Source organism: Schistocerca gregaria, chromosome 1 (assembly GCF_023897955.1).
Source record: "Schistocerca gregaria isolate iqSchGreg1 chromosome 1, iqSchGreg1.2, whole genome shotgun sequence".
In the NCBI taxonomy this organism is placed as follows: Eukaryota; Metazoa; Arthropoda; class Insecta; order Orthoptera; family Acrididae; genus Schistocerca; species Schistocerca gregaria.
This window is the reverse complement of record NC_064920.1, coordinates 332,255,083-332,277,135: the sequence shown is the minus strand read 5'-3', so window position 1 is coordinate 332,277,135 and position 22,053 is coordinate 332,255,083. Positions and strand designations below refer to the sequence as shown.

Genomic DNA, 22,053 nt, shown 5'->3' with positions numbered 1-22,053 from the left:
CTAAAAGGTATCAGATAGCTTATACACTCCTGGAAATGGAAAAAAGAACACATTGACACCGGTGTGTCAGACCCACCATACTTGCTCCGGACACTGCGAGAGGGCTGTACAAGCAATGATCACATGCACGGCACAGCGGACACACCAGGAACCACGGTGTTGGCCGTCGAATGGCGCTAGCTGCGCAGCATTTGTGCACCGCCGCCGTCAGTGTCAGCCAGTTTGACGTGGCATACGGAGCTCCATCGCAGTCTTTAACACTAGCAGCATGCCGCGACAGCGTGGATGTGAACCGTATGTGCAGTTGATGGACTTTGAGTGAGGGCGTATAGTGGGCATGCGGGAGGCCGCGTGGATGTACCGCCGAATTGCTCAACACGTGGGGGCGTGAGGTCTGCACAGAACATCGATGTTGTCGCCAGTGGTCGGCGGAAGGTGCACATGCCCATCGACCTGGGACCGGACCGCAGCGATGCACGCCAAGACCGTAGGATCCTACGCAGTGCCGTAGGGGACTGCACCGCCACTTCCCAGCAAATTAGGGACACTGTTGCTCCTGGGGTATCGGCGAGGACCATTCGCAACCGTCTCCATGAAGCTGGGCTACAGTCCCGCACACCGTTAGGCCGTCTTCCGCTCACGCCCCAACATCGTGCTGCCCGCCTCCAGTGGTGTCGCGACAGGCGTGAATGGAGGGACGAATGGAGACGTGTCGTCTTCAGCGATAAGAGTCGCTTCTGCCTTGGTGCCAATGATGGTCGTATGCGTGTTTGGCGCCGTGCAGGTGAGTGCCACAATCAGGACTGCATACGACCGAGGCACACAAGGCCAACACCCGGCATCATGGTGTGGGGAGCGATCTCCTACACTGGCCGTACACCTCTGGTGATCGTCGAGGGGACACTGAATAGTGCACGGTACATCCAAACTGTCATCGAACCCATCATTCTACCATTCCTAGACTGGCAAGGGAACTTGCTGTTCCAACAGGACAATGCACTTCCGCATGTATCCTGTGCCACCCAACGTGCTCTAGAAGGTGTAAGTCAACTACCCTGGCCAGCAAGATCTCTGGATCTGTCCCCCATTGAGCATGTTTGGGACTGGATGAAGCGTCGTCTCACGCGGTCTGCACGTCCAGCACGAACGCTGGTCCAACTGAGGCGCCAGGTGGAAATGGCATGGCAAGCCGTTCCACAGGACTACATCCAGCATCTCTACGATCGTCTCCATGGGAGAATATCAGCCTGCATTGCTGCGAAAGGTGGATATACACTGTACTAGTGCCGACATTGTGCATGCTCTGTTGCCTGTGTCTATGTGCCTGTGGTTCTGTCAGTGTGATCATGTGATGTATCTGACCCCAGGAATGTGTCAATAAAGTTTCCCCTTCCTGGGACAATGAATTCACGGTGTTCTTATTTCAATTTCCAGGAGTGTATAATGGTAAGACAGAGATTTAGAAACCAGGTTTTAAATTTTAAGACATTTCCAGGGGCAGATGTGGAATCTGACCACAATCTATTGGTTATGTACTGCAGATTAAATCTGAAGAAACTGCAAAAAGTTGGGAATTTAAGGAGATGGCACCTGGATAAACTGACTAAACCAGAAGTTGTACAGAGTTTCAGGGAGAGCATAAGGGAACAATTGTCGCAAATGGGGGAAAGAAATACAGTAGAAGAAGAATGTGTAGCTCTGAGGGATGAAGTAGTGAAGGCAGCAGAGGATCAAGTAGGTAAAAATACGAGGGCTAGTAGAAATCCTTGGTAACAGAAGATATATTGAATTTAATTGTTGAAAGGAGAAAATGTAAAAATGCAGTAAGTGAAGCAGGCAAAAAGGAATACAAACGTCTCAGAAATGAGATTGACGGGAAGTGCAAAATGGCCATGCAGGGATGGCTATAGGACAAATGTAAGGATGTAGAGGCTTCATTCACTAGTGGTAAGATAGATACTGCCTATAGGAAAATTAAAGAGACCTTTGGAGAAAAGAGAGAGATCCACTTGTATGAATATCAAGTGCTCAGATGGAAACCCAGTTCTAAGGAAAGAAGGGGAATATTATGGAAATGGAAGAGGAGGTAGATGAAGATGAAATGGGAGATATGATATTGTGTGAAGAGTTTGACAGAGCAGTGAAAGACCTGAGTCGAAACAAGGCCCCGGGAGTAGACAACATTCCACTGGAACTACTTAAGGCATTAGGAGAGCCAGTCCTGACAAAACTCTACCATCTGGTGAGCAAGATGTATGAGACAGGCGAAATGCCCTCAGACTTCAAGAAGAACACAATAATTCCAATCTGAAACAAAGCAGTTGTCGACAGTTGTGAAAATTACCAAACTATCAGTTTAATAAGTCACAGCTGAAAAATACTAACGCGAATTCTTTACAGACGAATGGAAAAACTAGTAGAATCCGTCCTTGGGGAAGATCAGTTTGCATTCCGTAGACGTGTTGGAACACGTGAGGCAATACTGACCTTACGACTTATCTTAAAAGAACGATTAAGGAAAGGCAAATCTACATTTCTTACATTTGTAGACTTAGAGAAAGCTTTTGACAATGTTGACTGGAATACTCTCTTTCAAATTCTAAATGTGGCAGGGATAAAATACAAAGATAAGTAGGATTCTCAGCCACGTATGTAATAGCTCTTTGGAGCAGGGTGTTTTCCCCGATAGACTGAAATATGCCATTGTAAAACCATTGCATAAAAAGGGGGATACGTCGGATGTCAACAACTATCGCCCAATCTCTCTTCTGACAGCTCTATCAAAAATTTTGGATTAAGTAATGTATTCAAGAGTAGCCTCCCATATATGTAAAAATAAAGTACTAACAAAATGTCAGTTTGGTTTTCAGAAAGGCTTTTCAACAGAAAATGCTATATACGCTTTCACTGATCAAATATTAAATGCTCTGAATAACCGGACATCACCCATTGGTATTTTTTGTTATCTCTCAAAGGCCTTTGACTGTGTAAATCATGGAATTCTTTTAGATAAGCTAAATCATTATGGTTTAAGGGGGGGGCAGTGCACAAATGGTTTAACTCATTCTTAACTGGAAGAATGCAGAAAGTTGAAATAAGTGGTTCATGTAATGTTAATACAACAGCTGATTCCTCAAACTGGGGGGCTATCAAGTACGGGGTCCCACAGGGTTCGGTCTTAGGTCCTTTACTGTTCTTGATATACATTAATGACTTACCATTCCATATTGATGAAGATGCAAAGTTAGTTCTTTTTGCTGATGATACAAGTATAGTAATAACATCCAAAAACCAAGAACTAAGTGATGTAATTGTAAATGATGTTTTTCACAAAATTATTAAGTGGTTCTCAGCAAACGGACTCTCCTTAAATTTTGATAAAACACAGTATATACAGTTCTGTACAGTAAATGGCACAACTCCAGTAATAAATATAGACTTTGAACAGAAGTCTGTAGCTAAGGTACAATTTTCAAAAATTTTAGCCGTGTCCATAGATGAGAGGTTAAACTGGAAGCAACACATTGATGGTCTGCTGAAACGTCTGAGTTTGGCTACGTATGCTATTAGGGTTATTGCAAATTTTTGTGATAAGAATCTCGGTAAATTAGTTTACTATGCCTACTTTCATTCACTGCTTTCGTATGGCATCATATTCTGGGGTAATTTATCGTTGAGTAGAAAAGTATTCATTGCTCAAAAACGTGTAATCAGAATAATTGCTGGAGCCCACCCACAGTCATCCTATTTAAGGATCTAGGGATCCTCACAGTAACCTCACAGTATATATATTCACTTATGAAATTTGTTGTTAATAATCCAGCCCAGTTCAAAAGTAATAGCAGTGTGCATAGCTATAACACCAGGAGAAAGGATGATCTTCACTATGCAGGGTTAAATCTGACTTTGGCACAGAAGGGGGTAAATTATGCTCCCACGAAAGTCTTTGGTCACCTACCAAACAGCATCAAAAGCCTGACAGATAGTCAACCAACATTTAAAAATAAATTAAAAGAATTTTTAGATGACAACTCCTTCTACTCATTGGCTGAATTTTTAGATATAAATTAAGGGAGGGGAAAAAACTAGCTTAAACATTAGTGTCATGCAATATTTTGTGTAATGCAATATCTTGTACAGACATCTTTCATTAACCTGACACATTCCACATCATTACCAAGTGTCGTATTCATGATCTATGGAACAAGTATTAATCTAATCTAATCTAAACATTGCCAGATGCTAACTTTGTTTTGTTTGCAGATGATACAAATATTGCAACAAGTAGCAAGTCCAGTACAGATTTAGAAATAGCTTGCTAATCAAATTTTCACTGACACTAATAAGTGGTTTAAAGCTGAATTCACTGTCATTAAATTTTGAGAAGACCCACTGTATGCAGTTCAGAACCTGTAAGAGATTTCCTTCCAGTTTGAGTATAACACATGTTGACATGCAGATTGAAGAGGTTGACAGTGTTAAATTTCTGGGATTACAACTCGATAATAAATTCAGTTGGGAACAGCATACCACAGAATTGCTTTAGTGCCTAAACAAGTCTGTATTCGTCAAGAGAATGATGTCAGATGTAGGAGATATAAATATAGAAGAACTTGCATATTTTACTTACTTTCATTGTATTACGTCATATGGGATCATTTTCTGGGGCAACTCATCAAACTGAGCAAACGTTTTTAGGGTGCAAAAGCATGTGATAATAATTATCATTCGTGGTGTAAATTCAAGAACATCTTGTGGAAACCTGTTCTAAGAACTTTGTATTCTAACCACTGCTTCTCAGTATATTTATTCCTTAATGAAATTTGTTGCAAGTAATAAATCTCTATTTCCAACCAATAGCTCAATACGTAGTATCAATACTAGGAATAAGAACAATCTACATAAAGACCTAAAAATCACTTACCTTGGTTCAAAAAGGGGTCCATTATTCAGGAACACACATTTTCAATAAATTACTAGCAACCATTAAAAACTGGGCTTCAGATAAAGCAGAGTTTAAACAGAGTTTGAGACTTTTTGATAGGCAACTCCTCCTACTCCATAGATGAATACCTTAATAGAGACTGTTAAGCCAGCTTATGTAAAAAGATCTGTAAGATTTCAGTTTTGACAACACTTCATCACAACTGTCAAGATTAGGTATTTTGTGTATGATAAATTTATTAATAGTGCATAACAGTGTTTCATTCTGTAAATATTAGCTGTTCCAGTTTATTGAATTGTATTAACCTATTTCAACTATCTCCTGACAAATGATGAGGGTAGTACGTATTATATTAAAATGTTTTATGTTATACTTTGACATGTTCCACACCCACGAGAATCATCTCATTTTTTGGTCTACGGAATGAAATCTGAGTAATCTATCATGTCAAACTGTCACTTACTTCAGATATTGTTACAATAGTAAAAATGGCTGCATTAGGTCTCTGAACAAGATCATGAGTGTGGGCTTTCCACGACAGTTTACTATCCAGCTGTACATCTAAAAATCCGTCTCACCAATCAAACGCCAATTCTGGTAATTAGAACATCGGTTTTGTTGAATTGTGCATTAGAAACTGTAAAAACTGAGTCTTACAGTGATTCAGCACTCTTTTACTTTCTATAAGCCATGAACTTGTGTCTTGAGCTGCACCATTTTAAACAGTGCCAACATTGCAGACAACATCTTTTACTACCAAGCTACTTTCATCAGCACACAGAAGTATTTTATAATCACCTGAAGTACTAAATACTTTATGAGATGGAAAAGGGAGAAAACCTCTGGAGACGTGGTCATTTTGCAAGATACCATATTACATGCCACACTTAATATCAAACAGATGCCTAATTACAAGTGACAAACAATGGCACCTTTCACTTGAGCATAGCTATATTCACTATCGAGTTGTAACTGATTTTTCTTCCTTACACGTGATATGAAAGCTTAACACACTGGGACTGTCCTGATATCAGCTATGAGGAGCACCTAAGTTACCACAGAGGATTTCATCCCAACAGACAGACCACTTGTTACCCACAGTGCAGCAGTGTAACATATCATAGAACTCCATGAAACTGGCTCTGTCATAAACAAACAAAGGTGGATGATCAGAAATGGCTATGGATGAAGCAACTCCATTGCTATTCTTGCTTCATTCAGTAACTGTACAGAGTGCACTACTCACCACATTTTGCATAAAATTGGGGCCATTCTGGACATACTACATAGCTTAGAAACAAAGAGAGAACAAAATTACAGACACAGATTGGCGGACAATACTTACTTTCAGGAGTTGAAATTCCAGTATTGCCAAAAGACATGTTAGAAGTGAACACACTAATCTCAGTGAAGACAAAATGCAGGCAAACAACTAGCATCCTAATGAAATAATTTAATATGAAAAACACACAAACTGTAAGCACATTATACCTTGGGGATGCAAAGCTGTCTCAGACAGTCCATCTGTTGTTTCCGCAGGTTAATTTCCTCGATGGCATCTTCCTCTACCTCCCACCTATCTAAAGGACCCGAATCAACCATCCATCCTCCAGACGGAAATGTAAGAATGTTCATTAATTTGTCTTTAACAGCCTGAAAATTTCCAAAGATATTATGCCTCAAGTATAATGAACATCAAAATGCTGCTGAAATACAGAATTTTATTCGGTGTTTTAATGTAAACTAACTTTAGTCTGCTGCAACATTACTGTCCTCCAACGTTCCATTTCAGCCTTGTAGACATTTTCTCGTTGCTCAAATGCAACCTTTTCAGCAAAATTTGCATGTACTCCAGGCTTCGCAGGTGGCTTTGGTCGAGCATTATAAAAATGTTCGATCCAATTAGAGAATACTTCTTCAGCATCCTGCAACATTTATACTGCTCAAACAAATCATTCAATAGCAGTGCACAAATACAAAGAGAAAATTTTTTAAAGTTTCAATGCACCTTTAAAAGGAAATTAAAATGCACTAATGTTTGTGAAGCTACAACACTCAGAGAATGGTTCAAATTTATCCAAACTTCAAAGATGTGAAAAATAATGCACCAGCAGGAAGTGATCAACAGTGCTGAAAGATAAGGTGCTACTAGGCCGAATAAATATTATGTCTTATGATCACTACGGCAGGCTACTCCAGTTCACATGCCCACTGATAAGCAGCTGGACAGACACAATCACAGGTGGGCAGTCTTGCAGCTGGGCCATAGTGCAGGCAATAATACTCCATTGGCCACGCTCTCTGGGAATGGGTTGCCAAACATCTTGTACAGACACGAAACATGTGCAATTGGGTTATTTGCAGGTAGCCTACACTTTCTGCCCTTGCTCACAGGCTTGGTGAGTGGTGGGCAAGAGCATCCTTGCCCCATGCCACAGGAGTAGAACAGCCTGCGCCAAGGTATGCGTTATGCCAAATACCATCTATAAAGAACTGCCAAAGGAGAAGCATCAAAGGAAGCCTACTGAATGCCTCGTTGGCATAAAATCATGCTATATTGGCAAGGGTGCATGCTCAAACCAGCCAGAATGTTTTGTCTCCAGGAAATGGGCTTATACAAGTTGCTTCATAAAGACTAATTCAGTTTCACAAGACTATTTTCAGCATGAATACAGATAGAAACTCTAAGTCAATTTCAGCTTATGTACAGAACAACAAAGATTTAATTTTCAAAGGAATAATCCAGTTTTACAAGTGTAAATTTTTCCTTCACACCTGTGACCACTTTTACTTTACCTAACACTGTATTGCCCTGCCACCATACTGGTAAGACATTGCCCCAGATACATTCCACACAGTAATTTGCATAGTGCCACAAACAGTTATGTTAGCAGTGACAATTTTTTATAGCCAATCCAGCCCTTTTAGAAAAATTTAGTGCCCTGTCACTGTATTTACGTTTTTTTTTTTTTCTTTTTAGATGCGGGCAAATTTTAAAACATGACTCCATAACCACAAGTTTTACCTACTGTCTTATACTCATCGTACTATAGCACACATAGCATCTCTGAGCTGGGAGAAGACTGTATGAAAGGAACTGCCTCAATGAGCACATAATGCAGCAATTGTTGCCCTGCACTGAGCCCACATACACCTGGTTACATCTACAAACCAAATGAAACAATCAAACAATATACAAGTCTCAACTCACTATTCAAACTAAATAATATTTTTATTGCAGCAATCATCATTCATCTACAGAAATGAGCCAGTAAAGGAGCACAGAAGATTATCAAACCACAAGACAATCCCCACCTTGATCCCACAGCCATAACAAACTGCACAGCTTTTCCTACACTGTTGACTTCATCGAGGAATACTGCAACAACTGTGGTCCAACTGAGGCGCCAGGTGGAAATGGCATGGCAAGCCGTTCCACAGGACTACATCCAGCATCTCTACGATCGTCTCCATGGGAGAATAGCAGCCTGCATTGCTGCGAAAGGTGGATATACACTGTACTAGTGCCGACATTGTGCATGCTCTGTTGCCTGTGTCTATGTGCCTGTGGTTCTGTCAGTGTGATCATGTGATGTATCTGACCCCAGAAATGTGTCAATAAAGTTTCCCCTTCCTGGGACAATGAATTCACGGTGTTCTTATTTAAATTTCCAGGAGTGTATTTTAAAAACTGAAGAATCAACAAAACATCAATTTCCTTTGACAAATGAGATGACAGATTCAGTGCTGGCAGCTATTAAGCAAAACAGTGAACGTCAGAAGACTGATATCAACTGCGATGTGCAACTTGTTGTAAATGTCAGGAAGTTCATCATAGTTGAGCGAGTGTGGAACTAAGAAGAAACCAGATAAATCTTTAAATTCTTTGACAACTGAAAATGAAAATTTATTAATGGATGTTCTGTAGACTCCAGATACATGCGGTACATTATTGATACAATCCGTATGACAAGAACAGGCATGTAGCTATTAACATTGTTGCATGTTTCCCAAGCCTTGGATATAACTTGCTATGAGTTAGACAGTAAGATGTGGATTGGATGTGTTGTTTGATGATGTGCAATGCAGTATATACAACAAAAGTGGCCTGTCTATCTCTGGAACACCAGTAGAAACTGCAACTCAAGTAAGTGGCATGTATCAATTAGATGACAATTATGGATCTTGGTATAAAATGCTGGGACATTTGAAGAGTGTAAGCATGGGTTGATAAAAAAAAAAAAAAAAAAAAACATGGACAATGGACTGAACTGGACATATGTCAATTTAGACCCAAGTATTTATCACTTAAATGGAAAATGAATCTTGACATCCTTTTCTAAAAAATAGAGCAGAAGAGCAAAAACTCTACTTGACATAGTGCACTCTGATGTTTGTGGACCAACGAGCATGATTTCATGGTGTGCAACAAATTATCTTCTTATTTTTACAGGTGGTAAGTCGTCAAGATTGAGTTCAAAGCATGAGCAGAAAGTGAAAATGATCAAAAAATTAAAATCCTTTGAACAGATAATGGAGAAGAGTTTGTCAATCAGCATATGATGTCATTCTTAATGCCAACTGGAACTCAATATCGAACAACAATTCGATATACACCAGAACAAAACAGAGTTGTGGATCACCCCAGTCTGACAATCATTGAAAAAGCAAGAATGTTGACAGATGCAGGACTAAGCAAACAGTTTGGGACTGAAGCCATCAACACAGTGATTCATCTGAAGAGTCGATCAACAACAAAAGCTGTTCAAAATGTTACTCATTGAGAATTATGGAGAAGTCATCAAATAAATCAAAGTCACTTACATATCTTTGGATGTCCAGCATTTGTACACTTACCAAAAGAAAAACAAAGTTAGAAGACACATCCAATCAGGTTATTAAAGCGTACATTTTTGATTGCTCCACATTTGCCAAAGTCAACTGGGAAAGCCCATGATGTGCAATTTATCGAAAAGTCAAAGTGCACTTTTGAAATTGGTATCATGAACTGTAATCCAATTGATGATGGCGACATGGGCACACTCAGATGGTGGCAGCATGTAATGCTGTTTAAGAGACAATGGAACTAACACAAGCTGCTGATGTAGACAGAAATGCAGTTCATCTTGAATCAGTGCATAGTGACATTGAGCAGACAGTGAATGGCAGTGTGGATATGGACACCAATCAATCAGATATAGATGGTGTGCAGTCAGAAATTAGAGCATAATGGCATGAAAGAAAGCCAAACCCCAAATATTTTAATGATGATAATACTTGTTTTGCTAGTATTTCTGAGCCAAATTTGATTGAAGAAGAAATGAGTCATAACAATTGCAAAAATGGAAGGAAGACTTAAATGATGAACTTAAATTATTACTATTCGACCAATTTACCACCAGGCAGAAAGGCAATCAATTCAAAATGGATATCCAAAAGCTAAAGAAACATCAGGGTTGAAATTCAACATTATAAGGTTCGTTTTGTGGCAAAATGTTATTCCTCACAACTGGGAGTGGACTTTGATGAATAGTTCACATCTGTTCTTCTTCATTCTTCACTTCATATCCTGTTTGACCTTATTATTGAACACGTGGAGGTTCTAACTGCATTACCGAATGGTAATCTCAATGAACAAGTTTACATTCGTCAACCTGAAGGATACATGAAGAAGTGGGAGGAAATGATGATTTGCAAGCAGAAGAAGCCAATTTATTGTATAAAATAGGCATCACTTGTTTGATATCAGAATTTTGGTGTAACATTATGTAAAATGAACCTAAAACAGTCAGAATATGATCCCTGAATTTAACACACAATTGAGTAGCAAAATATACTCATTGTAGGTGTTTATGAAGATGCCGTAATCATCCTCTATAATAGAAATAACAAAACTGATGAATCAATTTAAGATAAGAGATCTTGGTGAACTTTGTGTCTTGACATGATAATAAGACGAAAAAGAAAACATGGTACGATTAGCATTAATCAAAGCAAATATCCAGCAAATATACTCAATAAATGTGTATAGAAGACTGCAATCCAACTGCACATTCACTCGAATCTGGTCTGAAACTACAGAAACATGAAGAAAAGTTTACAGATGGGGAAAAACTTATGTTACATCACATTCGTTTTCAGTAAGTCGTTGAGTCACTTGTGCATTTGGCTCACGGTAAAAGCCCAGACATTGAATATACTATGGGGGTTATAAGTAGATTCAACACCTATTATCGAAAAACCCACTGGTAAGAAGTCAAACGGATTGTTGAACATATCAGAGGCACCGTCAATGTAGGACTAACTTTCCAAAAAATTGGAACTGGAACTGAAGGTGTCTGTGATGCCAATAATTATGCATCAGATCTCTATCAATGGTGATCAACAAATGGCTACATTTTCCAGTTAACTGTGGCAGCAGTTTTTCTAAAATTTAAGACGGGAATAAACTTTTGCTCTATCAACCACAGAAGGAAATACATAGCCGTGTCAACAGTAAGCAGGAACTGAGATATCTTAAAGGACTACTCCATAAATTGTATATTGAACACAGTGAAAAACCAGTAAGTGTGTTCTGTGACAACATAGTGCCATTGCACTGAGTCACAACGGTGTGCACCATGCTCTACTGAAACACATCCACATGACGGACCACTATATCATGAAATAATTAACGCAGGACAGTTCAGCACCAAGTTAGTCAGTACTGACAGTCACCAAGCTGATTTTTTTGACAAAAGCACTACCAAAATTAAGCACTAGTGGTGCCATTGCGCTGAAGGACTTTCAGTGTTCAAGAGGCAACATCTCATGAACTTTTAGGGATATTGGGAACATCTACATTTTTTCCTTTCTTAACACCTTGTATAGTAGTTTGTAGTTTTTTCATCTATGGTAAGTTTTGTAAATACAAGGGCATGCTGGAAAGTAATGCTTCTGAACTTTTTACATAAAAACTCTGAAAACTTTTTAAATAAAACAAACATTGTTAACATTCTATATATTTATTCTTCACATCTATATACTTGCAGCCCAAACTGTAGCATGTAACATGGCGGGTAGCAATGTAGGTATGTCAGTGCACGAGAAACAGTGTGCTGTAATTGAGTTTTGAATTTAAAAAATCTTATGCAAGACCACACACAAATGTTGTGACATCAGTAACAATCTGATGCCCTACGTTCATTTTCATGATTATCCTTTGTACAGTTCCGACTTGGCCCCACCCAATTTTCACCCGTTTCTAAAACTGAAAGAACACCTTTGAAAACCTTACTTAGATGGTGATGACATGGTGCAAGCACGCATGAGGCTGTGACTCTGTTACACTAAGTCAAACATTCGACAGTTAACAGTATAATAAACTGATCTCTCATTTGGAGAAATGTGTTCATCACCAGAATGACTATATTGAGAAATACTGATGATGATAATAATTCCGACCTGAACTGCTGGAGTTGGTGCTCATTTGTACATGAGGTTTGCTTGGTGTGTGTGTGTGTGTGTGTGTGTGTGTGTGTGTGTGTGTGTGTGTTTTTCTCTATCTCTCTACTGATAAAGACTGTGGCCGAAAGCTATATGCGAGTGTCTTAACAGTGCCTTTCTGCTGCAACTTGATGTGTCTTCTTTATGGTATGTAGTGACCAGTCTTTTCCTACATTGTTGAGAAATGCAGATGTACACATGAGGAACAAAGCTGTAGAAACTTAACAACTTTTGTTTTATATAAAAATCTTCAAGAGTTCTTGCATATAAAGTTCTGAGGTATTACTTTTGAACATGCTCTCATGTATCACTGAATAAATAGTGTGCTCCTGGCAATAAGGTGTATGTGAATTTCATTTGCCAAGTGAAATTTATAATCTCTCAAAAGACTAATTAGAGTCAATATTGAATAGGAAGATAAAGCAATGTATGGGTCAGCAAGGCCAGTTAAAGCTTTTACAAAAAGTCTGACCACAAAGTTTTCTTACAACAATATTGGTCAAAGATTCAAAAAGGGATATAAAATCACCACCGTGTGTGAAGGAACTAAATACTGAAGGATTCCTTCTAAATTAATTACTATTATTACTATTATTATTATTATTATTATTATTATTATTATTATTGATACTGATGCAATAAATACTTTGTCTCAAACTAATATGTCAGGATACATTAGAAGAGTTTCAAAGGGAATAGTACCTCCTAAGATGTGATACAGGTTCCCATGATATAAAAGAGTTAATGGGGAGAAAAAGTAAGAACTTGCTTCACCATTATCTGCCTACAGGAAATTCTGCACATCTTCGCTGTGTTTCTGATGGCCATTAAGTTAGGAAAAATATTTGGAATGTACCATGTCAAAAGCATCACCACTGGAAGTCGAGATTACACCTTATTGTATCTCATGAGTTGTGTGTGCCAAGCAACTACACTCCTGGAAATTGAAATAAGAACACCGTGAATTCATTGTCCCAGGAAGGGGAAACTTTATTGACACATTTCTGGGGTCAGATACATCACATGATCACACTGACAGAACCACAGCCACATAGACACAAGCAACAGAGCATGCACAATGTCGGCACTAGTACAGTGTATATCCACCTTTCGCAGCAATGCAGGCTGCTATTCTCCCATGGAGACGATCGTAGAGATGCTGGATGTAGTCCTGTGGAACGGCTTGCCATGCCGTTTCCACCTGGCGCCTCAGTTGGACCAGCGTTCGTGCTGGACGTGCAGACCGTGTGAGACGACGTTTCATCCAGTCCCAAACATGCTCAATGGGGGACAGATCCGGAGATCTTGCTGGCCAGGGTGGTTGCCTTACACCTTCTAGAGCACGTTGGGTGGCACGGGATACATGCAGACGTGCATTGTCCTGTTGGAACAGCAAGTTCCCTTGCCGGTCTAGGAATGGTAGAATGATGTTTGATGACGGTTTGGATGTACCGTGCACTATTCAGTGTCCCCTCGACGATCACCAGAGGTGTACGGTAAGTGTAGGAGATCGCTCCCCACACCATGATGCCGGGTGTTGGCCCTGTGTGCCTCGGTCGTATGCAGTCCTGATTGTGGCGCTCACCTGCACGGCGCCAAACACGCATACGACCATCATTGGCACCAAGGCAGAAGCGACTCATCACTGAAGACGACACGTCGCCATTCGTCCCTCCATTCACGCCTGTCGCGACACCACTGGAGGCAGGCTGCACGATGTTGGGGCGTGAGCGGAAGACGGCCTAATGGTGTGCGGGACCGTAGCCCAGCTTCATGGAGACAGTTGCAAATGGTCCTCGCCGATACCCCAGGAGCAACAATGTCCCTAATTTGCTGGGAAGTGGCGGTGCGGTCCCCTACGGCACTGCGTAGGATCCTACAGTCTTGGCGTGCATCCGTGCGTCGCTGCAGTCCGGACCCAGGTCGACGGGCACGTGCACCTTCCGCCGACCACTGGCGACAACATCGATGTACTGTGGAGACCTCACGCCTCACGTGTTGAGCAATTCGGCGGTACGTCCACCCGGCCTCCCACATGCCCACTATACGCCCTCGATCAAAGTCCGTCAACTGCACATACGGTTCACGTCCACGCTGTCGCGGCATGCTACCAGTGTTAAAGACTGCGATGGAGCTCCATATGCCACAGCAAACTGGCTGACACTGACGGCGGCGGTGCACAAACGCTTCGCAGCTAGCGCCATTCGACGGCCAACACCGCGGTTCCTGGTGTGTCCGCTGTGCCGTGCGTGTGATCATTGCTTGTACAGCCCTCTCGCAGTGTCCGGAGCAAGTATGGTGGGTCTGACACACCGGTGTCAATGTGTTCTTTTTTCCATTTCCAAGAGTGTATTAACATTTCACAGGATAGCAATTAGGAAATTTTTGAAATGTGTGTAATAAAAAGGAAGACTGTTCAAACTGGATCCATCAGCAGAAAAGAAAGCAGTAAATTCAGTACTTTATGAAAGCACAAGCACATTTTGTCGTACAGAGGACCTGTGAAATAATGCGAGCATGCTGTCTGAGACGAGGACAATGATAATAATGATAATGCATTGCAATCCCACTAAAATAATTGGATGTGCCGTCTGATTCTGAGCATTTTCATTCCTTCCTTCATTTTTGCATGTACGTAATCAAAAACCGTTCACAGCACCATCAGCGCATCTCCCATTTCACTAATGCCAACTATGGTCAGCAGATGAAACACTGATAATGATTTAATTACCGTATTTACTCGAATCTAAGCTGCAATTTTTTTCCTGTTTTTGTAATCCAAAAACCCACCTGCGGCTTAGAATCGAGTGCAAAGTAAGCGGAAGTTCTGAAAAATCTGGTAGGTGCCGCCACAACTAACTTCTGCCGTCGCATTATGTAGCGCTACACAGGCATGCTTTGCAGGCACAAAGATAAATACTGGTGACAAAACCTCTGCAGCAGAAAAAAAGGGGGGGTTGGGGGGGGGGGGATGGAAGACAAGCTTTTTTTCACCGCCCCGATTTTCGACCATTGCATTTTCGTACATTATCCAACAAAGTAAATACAAATTCTGTATTGTTCATCTTCGAATGTAGCAGTATTTCAACGTACTACGAAAATCCGACTGGCAAGATTGTTTGGGATGTTTGTCAATATGGCCAAATCTATGTTCTGAATTTTTTCCTACCTGTGACGAGATCGTTGCTAATAAGAACTTTTATGAATTGTGAATCGCATACAGTATTCTTTTCACCATAAGAATAATACCGTACGAATATAAACATTTTGCCATGTATTCTTTCGTGTTTGCTGCTATCTCATTTAAATCCTGTCTGCCTAATAAACTACGAAACTAAATGCCTAATAGTGATACAGTCAGAAATAAAGCACGACAATAGACAAGATTTTTTAAATCTAAGATGACTAATTTCTATGCAGAATGTAATGTACTACAGAGGCGTCTGCGAAGATTTTCAATCGGAGAAAAATTTTCACTAAACTCTCGTTCAGAACATCTTCTATCATACGCAGTCTATTATTTGGTTCTTATTGATCATCATCAAAGAAAGCAGCAATGTAAGTAACAGAAATAGCAAGCAGTCTCTTGCCATTGTTTCGCTAATGAGACGTTTCCTTTTTTTATTTATTTTTTATTGTGAACGGCGGTAGTGCGCACAAAAGCAAGCCATGCCGTGAGCGGCGACAGGTCGTAAACACTCACTATCAGAATGCGACAAACAATGCATGACACAGTACAGTAATGCATTTTCAGCTTAGAGTGACGTAAACATCTATAACAAAGAGAACGGCACTAACCAGATCAAATAAAAATAAGAAATCAATTCAAACCAGACGAAGCGCGTGAAAAAGGAATGGTACCCGAATAAATACGGACGGAGCACCTGACGCATAGCAGTGGCTACATGGTAAAGCTTAACTGCTAAGCTTAAGACTCGAACCATACTACTGTAGCTGTATAGTCATTCATTCGACCTAAATTGTGTCTCTTATTACAGTGGACCAACTTTGTTTCGATTTGGATGTGCGGCCTAAAACTTTTATCTCCCTTGGAATTTCGAGTCTCAAATTTCAGGTGCGGCTTAGATTCGAGTAAATACGGTAGACTCTCATTGCTATATTGCAGCCTGCAAACATGAACCAGGTTGCAACAACAACTCTAATGGCTTAATGATCTGACAAGAGTTTACCTGACTCAGGCACTATGTTACTGTGTCTGGGCTTTACCTCACTCCGCTGCTATGCAAATGTGTCTGAACAGTTATCCTGCCGAAGAAAGGACAGGTGTTTTATTTGGTGTATGGCAACATGGACAAGCAACCACCTTAGTGATGAACAGTTTCACTCAGGAAATCATTTGGAACACCACCATCTTCCCACCCACCATCCTGTCCCAACTCCTCCATGAAAATTTTAATACAGAATTCATTTGGTATCAATGAATGCTTGAGCTTTTTTCCTGAATGAAGTTCAGGACTTTCCTAAGCAGCCCAGAAAATATCATTATTGATGCATCACATTGAGGTGAAATGTGCTGGTTAACTGATCAACTTATTTCTGAGCAATGATTACAGCAAAATATAGCGAGTTGGATGTTTCAGCAAATCATTGAGAATTTCCCACAGAGCAATCTGCTCAAAGCTTTAAGAGTGAAAAAGAGAGAGCAACAACATAGAAGGATAAGTTGTATACCAAGAGGCTTTCAGGAGATTAACCCTTGAGTGATGTGTCATTAGAGCCACAAAGCACATGATGTGCAATAAAATTCTCACTGAGAGGCGGAGACGTATGTGATAAAGGTGGGATTCTCATTCACTTGACTGTCACTAAGCGAAGGTAAAGATAACATACTGCCACCTTATTCAGAAACTATGCATTAACAGCAAGTTAATTTCTAAGGTTGTGTTGAATTTTAACATCAGAGGTTTAGATGACTGGCTGTTGACTGAGAATTGTCTAAAATGTTAGACAGAAGCAGTTCAGTATTGTCAAATAGTTTCAGCCAGTTTTTATGGGGCTGTGATCTCCTTCACTTGTCCTTTTTGGTTTTGTATTTAGCATCTTGGTAGTCCAAGATAAAATTGCTGATTTTCATATTTACCTGTAACGTCTATATTGAGGAGTTCTTTGTATTTCTATTACAACTCCCGGATTAACTTGTAAAGGACTCAGTTTGAAAACTTATTTCCCAAACATTCTTTCCTTCAATTCTGACTGCATGTTCTCAGGAGTATTTTCATAGGGTAGTGATGATTAACACATCATTCCTGTTTCATGTGCAACTTTACAATAGTTACTGTACTCTTGCAATTTATGATGCTGCACCCTTACTACAAAATATCTGACAGAGTTGGACACTTGTGAATGGGCCATATAACAAATAAAAATCAGCCTTGTTATGTTCTAGTAATACTAAAGTGCTGAAGTAATATATAAATTTTTCTCAAGCCATTTACCTTCTTCATGCTGTTCCTCACACAAGTTGTTTTCTTCTTCACATTCATATTTAACCAATTAAATTTCCATGTCCACTGAATATCTGCAAGACACGAGAAGTGTGCCATTTCTTAGCTATTTTACTGACAAGGATTCCTACAATACTCTTTCCAGATACAAAAAGCTAAGACCTTTCTTGAGGCTCCATGTATTTGTTTCAATATCGGGAAAAGAATCTGTGATAACGGTACACTATCCCATTACACAGTTATATGGTGACTCACATAAAGCTTCATGTGCCCCAGCATTCCTAATACAGTTTACATCCCCTGAGGTCACTCATTAATGGCTATTTTAGTAACAAGCACCAACCACTGCTTACCTTTCAGGATTACTTATCACATGTTGCACATGAACTGCTGTTTTATCATCAATATTACTGTTATATAAGGTACTGATTTTGTTGTGCACCTGCCATGCCTGCTTCAGCCTTTCAATGGCTGGGACTCAAGCTTTACTATGCTGCAGACCTCTCACTCAACATAAAAATTTGTGAAAACACCAGAAGAAAGATGACTGCCTGCAGCTAAGCACAGCTTGGGACCCAGCCATCAGAAGGTTGAAGCGGGCACAGTGGGTGTGCAATGAAAACATTACCTTATATGGTGTTGGAGCGAGCATAATTCATATTAAGGAAGGCAGTGTGTTTGTATGAGGACAATAGCAGCAACCTAAAGACAGTCATCATCTGATAATGGCCAAGGAGTACTCAGCTGAAGGCTCATGGATAAAAATCAAGGGATGCAGATGGAAGCTCTTATCAATATTACTACTGGTAAAAAATTAAAAATAACTTGCATGCAGAAATATGGAGAGAAAATGAGACTATGGCAAAGAATTAAAAACTTACTAAATAAGCTGAAATACAAAGATATTCTCTACAAGTTTCTGCAACTTGTGCTGGCAAAAGTGTATTAACATCAGCATATGAATATAGTTTTACTGTTTCTGAAGCATTGTATTCACGAACGAGCAAATCTATTGTATCACCAGGTATCTGAAAAAAGGAAATATACATGTGAATTACCCACTGTGTTTAACATTTCACAATTACTTTCATTTATTCACAGAAAATTTCAAAAATACCTTATTCAGAGCTTTACGGGCTATTTCAAGTTTGCCTGATGCTATGAATTGCCGTATTATTGCATTTGCTTGCCAAAGCAACTCAAATCGTTGTTCTGGGTACACCACAAGCCAATTTAGAGCATTCACCTTTTCTGTATCTTGCGACGTTTCCTCATGTTGCAGTCCAAATTCTAATTCTGAGTCTGCTTTCCTCCTGTAAGAATTCATTTATTTACTGCAAAGAGGAAAGTCTGTGTATATATGTCTAAATATGAGATGTCTGGCTTCTTGTCGAAGATATGGCTGCTGCCTGAATCATGAGCACACAAAATCACAATATTTTTAGCGTATCTATGTGGTGGTGTCTCCTTTTTTTCTGGAAGTAAGTAGGAAAATGCTAGTCATCTCTTTGAGGATGGTAGTATTCTACATTCATATTGTAAAATCAATAGATATTTCATTACTCCCTCTTCAGTTGTACCTGCGCATTTACTTCAACGCCAGACAGACACAAAATTTATTGAACTTGACTTCAGTAAATGGAATCATCAAGCAGACAAACAGTTAGTTAAAACAGTTTGTTTTTACATTCATTCTGTACCTATTTATCGTTTATACACCTTGTAAGCAGTTTTAACCAGTCAAGTCCAGCTCAGGTTCTATAATAGGAAACATCCTTATTTTACATTAAAAATTAAAGTCAACTCTTAACTCTATTTCATTACGTAAAATTATTTTCTCCACAAAATCCACACCCTCCTGCACCAAAGTCCACCAGTAATCACAACAGTGAATATTTCGACCATGGTCAACTTCATTCAATGAATGCAGAAGTCTTCAGATTTACACTGCAAATTCAGTAGTTTTAGGAATATGATACAGACTGGTTCTGTGATCCTACAGCATATACTTTGTTTCATAGACTTAAGTTAGATGACTGCAAACTGCCTCAACATTTATAGATGTGAAAATAGGACTTGCTACTTTGCTAGATCTTCTCTTGTGCATATCACACATGTAACACTTGTCCCAAACTTAAGGCGAATGCAATCTCAATGTCACTCATATTTTCTACATCATCTGCAGCAGATGCACTGCTTTTTGCGTATTATAATGTCTTTTTATTAAATGACTATTGAAACAGGTGTGCAGCAGAAAATCAGCTCAGAAGAGGCAGGAAAATATTTTTGTGGTAACTGTTTTATTGTGAATGACAAAAGAAAAGTCTGGATGAACTTCAGCCATTAAAGAGTAATTGAATTCGGTAACTTTAAATTCAGGAGGCATTGCACTCAAAATTCTTAGGAGTACAGGCAGACACTCACTTCAGATGGGAAAGCCATATAGAAATACTAAAGAGAAAACTATGTTGTTACATGTTAAGAATACTTAAGAAGTAGAACTACAATACAGAAACACTTACATGCTTATCTTACAGTCGTACATAATTTAAAGAATACTGAGGTCTATTCTGGTGTAATATAATCTCTAAATTTCAGACGAGATCTGTAACAATTATAGAAGCATCTACCAAATGGAATTGTGTACGGAACTTTTTAAAGAACTTAAAATGTTGAATTTGTCTGTCATTTACAAACGCAAAGGCTTCCTTAAGTCTCATGAGGAGCAGTACTAAACAGTAATTCTCATTAGTAAGAAGCAAGAAACCAAGATGATTTTGATAGGGAAATGTGACAGTAGCTCTATATCAAAAAAGTGTGCTGTATCAAACAAAACTTTTAATTGAAGCTTTGCCTTGAAGACTTGCATATTTCAGGACCACACATGTTCAAAAAAGGAACTAAAATATGATGGAGCTATTGCTTCTGCAGCACTGACAAATTTAAGAAGCATCATCAGGGATTAAATGTAATGAATCTTCTAAATTAACCCTCAAGCAGGTGCACCTATGTATAAAGTGCACCAATCACAAATAACACTGTCTTGTACCATTCCACCATTGCTTTACAACTGCGAGCAGATACTTATTCCTTTGTTACTGCTTTAGCTAACACAATGCTAAGTTGTACTGCCATACATCGATGATTGCAGCAGTAGTATAAAATGAGAAACAAGGTAGGTAAGAAAAAATTTACAATTCGTGCAAGAAAGGACCCAGATTCTAAGCTAGTGGCATAATCTCACAATGAGGCAGCTTTCAACAATATGATCAGCAATAAAATATGTGGTTGGCTGGGATGTGATGCAACATGTGCTGATGTGCTCTTATTAATGATTCAAGTGGATTATTACTGTGGGGTAATACTTGTACACAGCGACAGAGTGATATAACAAACGTTTTTTTTTATTATTGTTTAATTTGAAGTGTGATTTAGCACAGTTAATGAAAGTTTATTTTATCTTTATTTAATGAAATTATGATTAAATTGTAATTTTGCTCATACAGGTTTACCACAGCAACATAAAGAAAGCTATTATTTACATCTATATAAAGTATGCTGCGCACCCACTCATATCATGAAATATACTGCATCCCCTCGAAGGTAATTTCCAAATGACATGGGGTGTAACTGTTTCAATGGCAGTCCACTGTGACAAGTGACAGTGACATATAATTATATTCTGTGTTATATGCATGTGGGTGCTAAATAAATATGATACAGTTATCAAGAAACAGTTTACAGCATCTACAACAGAAAACTATCATTATCGGCATTGGTTTGCTATAGATTCTGATGGTAACAGCCCTATCATGAAATTGTTGGCAGTATCTCACTCTCTGCACTACCCTCCTATTAGATATAAATACTACTTCCATTGTATCATTTTCTGCTGCTGTTGATATTAGCCTAAACTATCTTACCAGAAATCCTTGTCTTCTTTCCATTTTACCTCACTGATGCCCACTGTACCTAGACCGAGCCTGAACATTTCCCTTTTCAGATTTTCGAGCTTTCCTACCACATTCAAACTTATAACATTACATGCCCTGACGATCAGAATGTTACCCTTTCATTGGTTATTCAATCTTTTTCTCATAGCTACCTTCCCCTTGGCAATTTCCTCCCACGGATCCGAATGGGGGACTAGTCTGGAAT

The 22,053-nt window shown here is 39.4% G+C and overlaps 1 protein-coding gene across 2 annotated transcripts in view; it reads right to left on the bottom strand.

The window, feature by feature from the left end:
- Nucleotides 1-22,053, bottom strand: part of LOC126344146 (nuclear pore complex protein Nup107-like) — a 217,617-nt gene that overhangs the window by 8,798 nt on the left and 186,766 nt on the right. For both annotated transcript variants that reach the window (XM_050001997.1, XM_050001998.1), the window contains 4 exons: nt 19,013-19,208; nt 18,777-18,923; nt 6,694-6,870; nt 6,437-6,598 (listed from right to left, as the gene is read on the bottom strand). In XM_050001997.1, the coding sequence (XP_049857954.1) occupies nt 6,437-6,598; nt 6,694-6,870; nt 18,777-18,923; nt 19,013-19,208 (682 nt within the window). The remainder of the gene's footprint in view (nt 1-6,436; nt 6,599-6,693; nt 6,871-18,776; nt 18,924-19,012; nt 19,209-22,053) is intronic.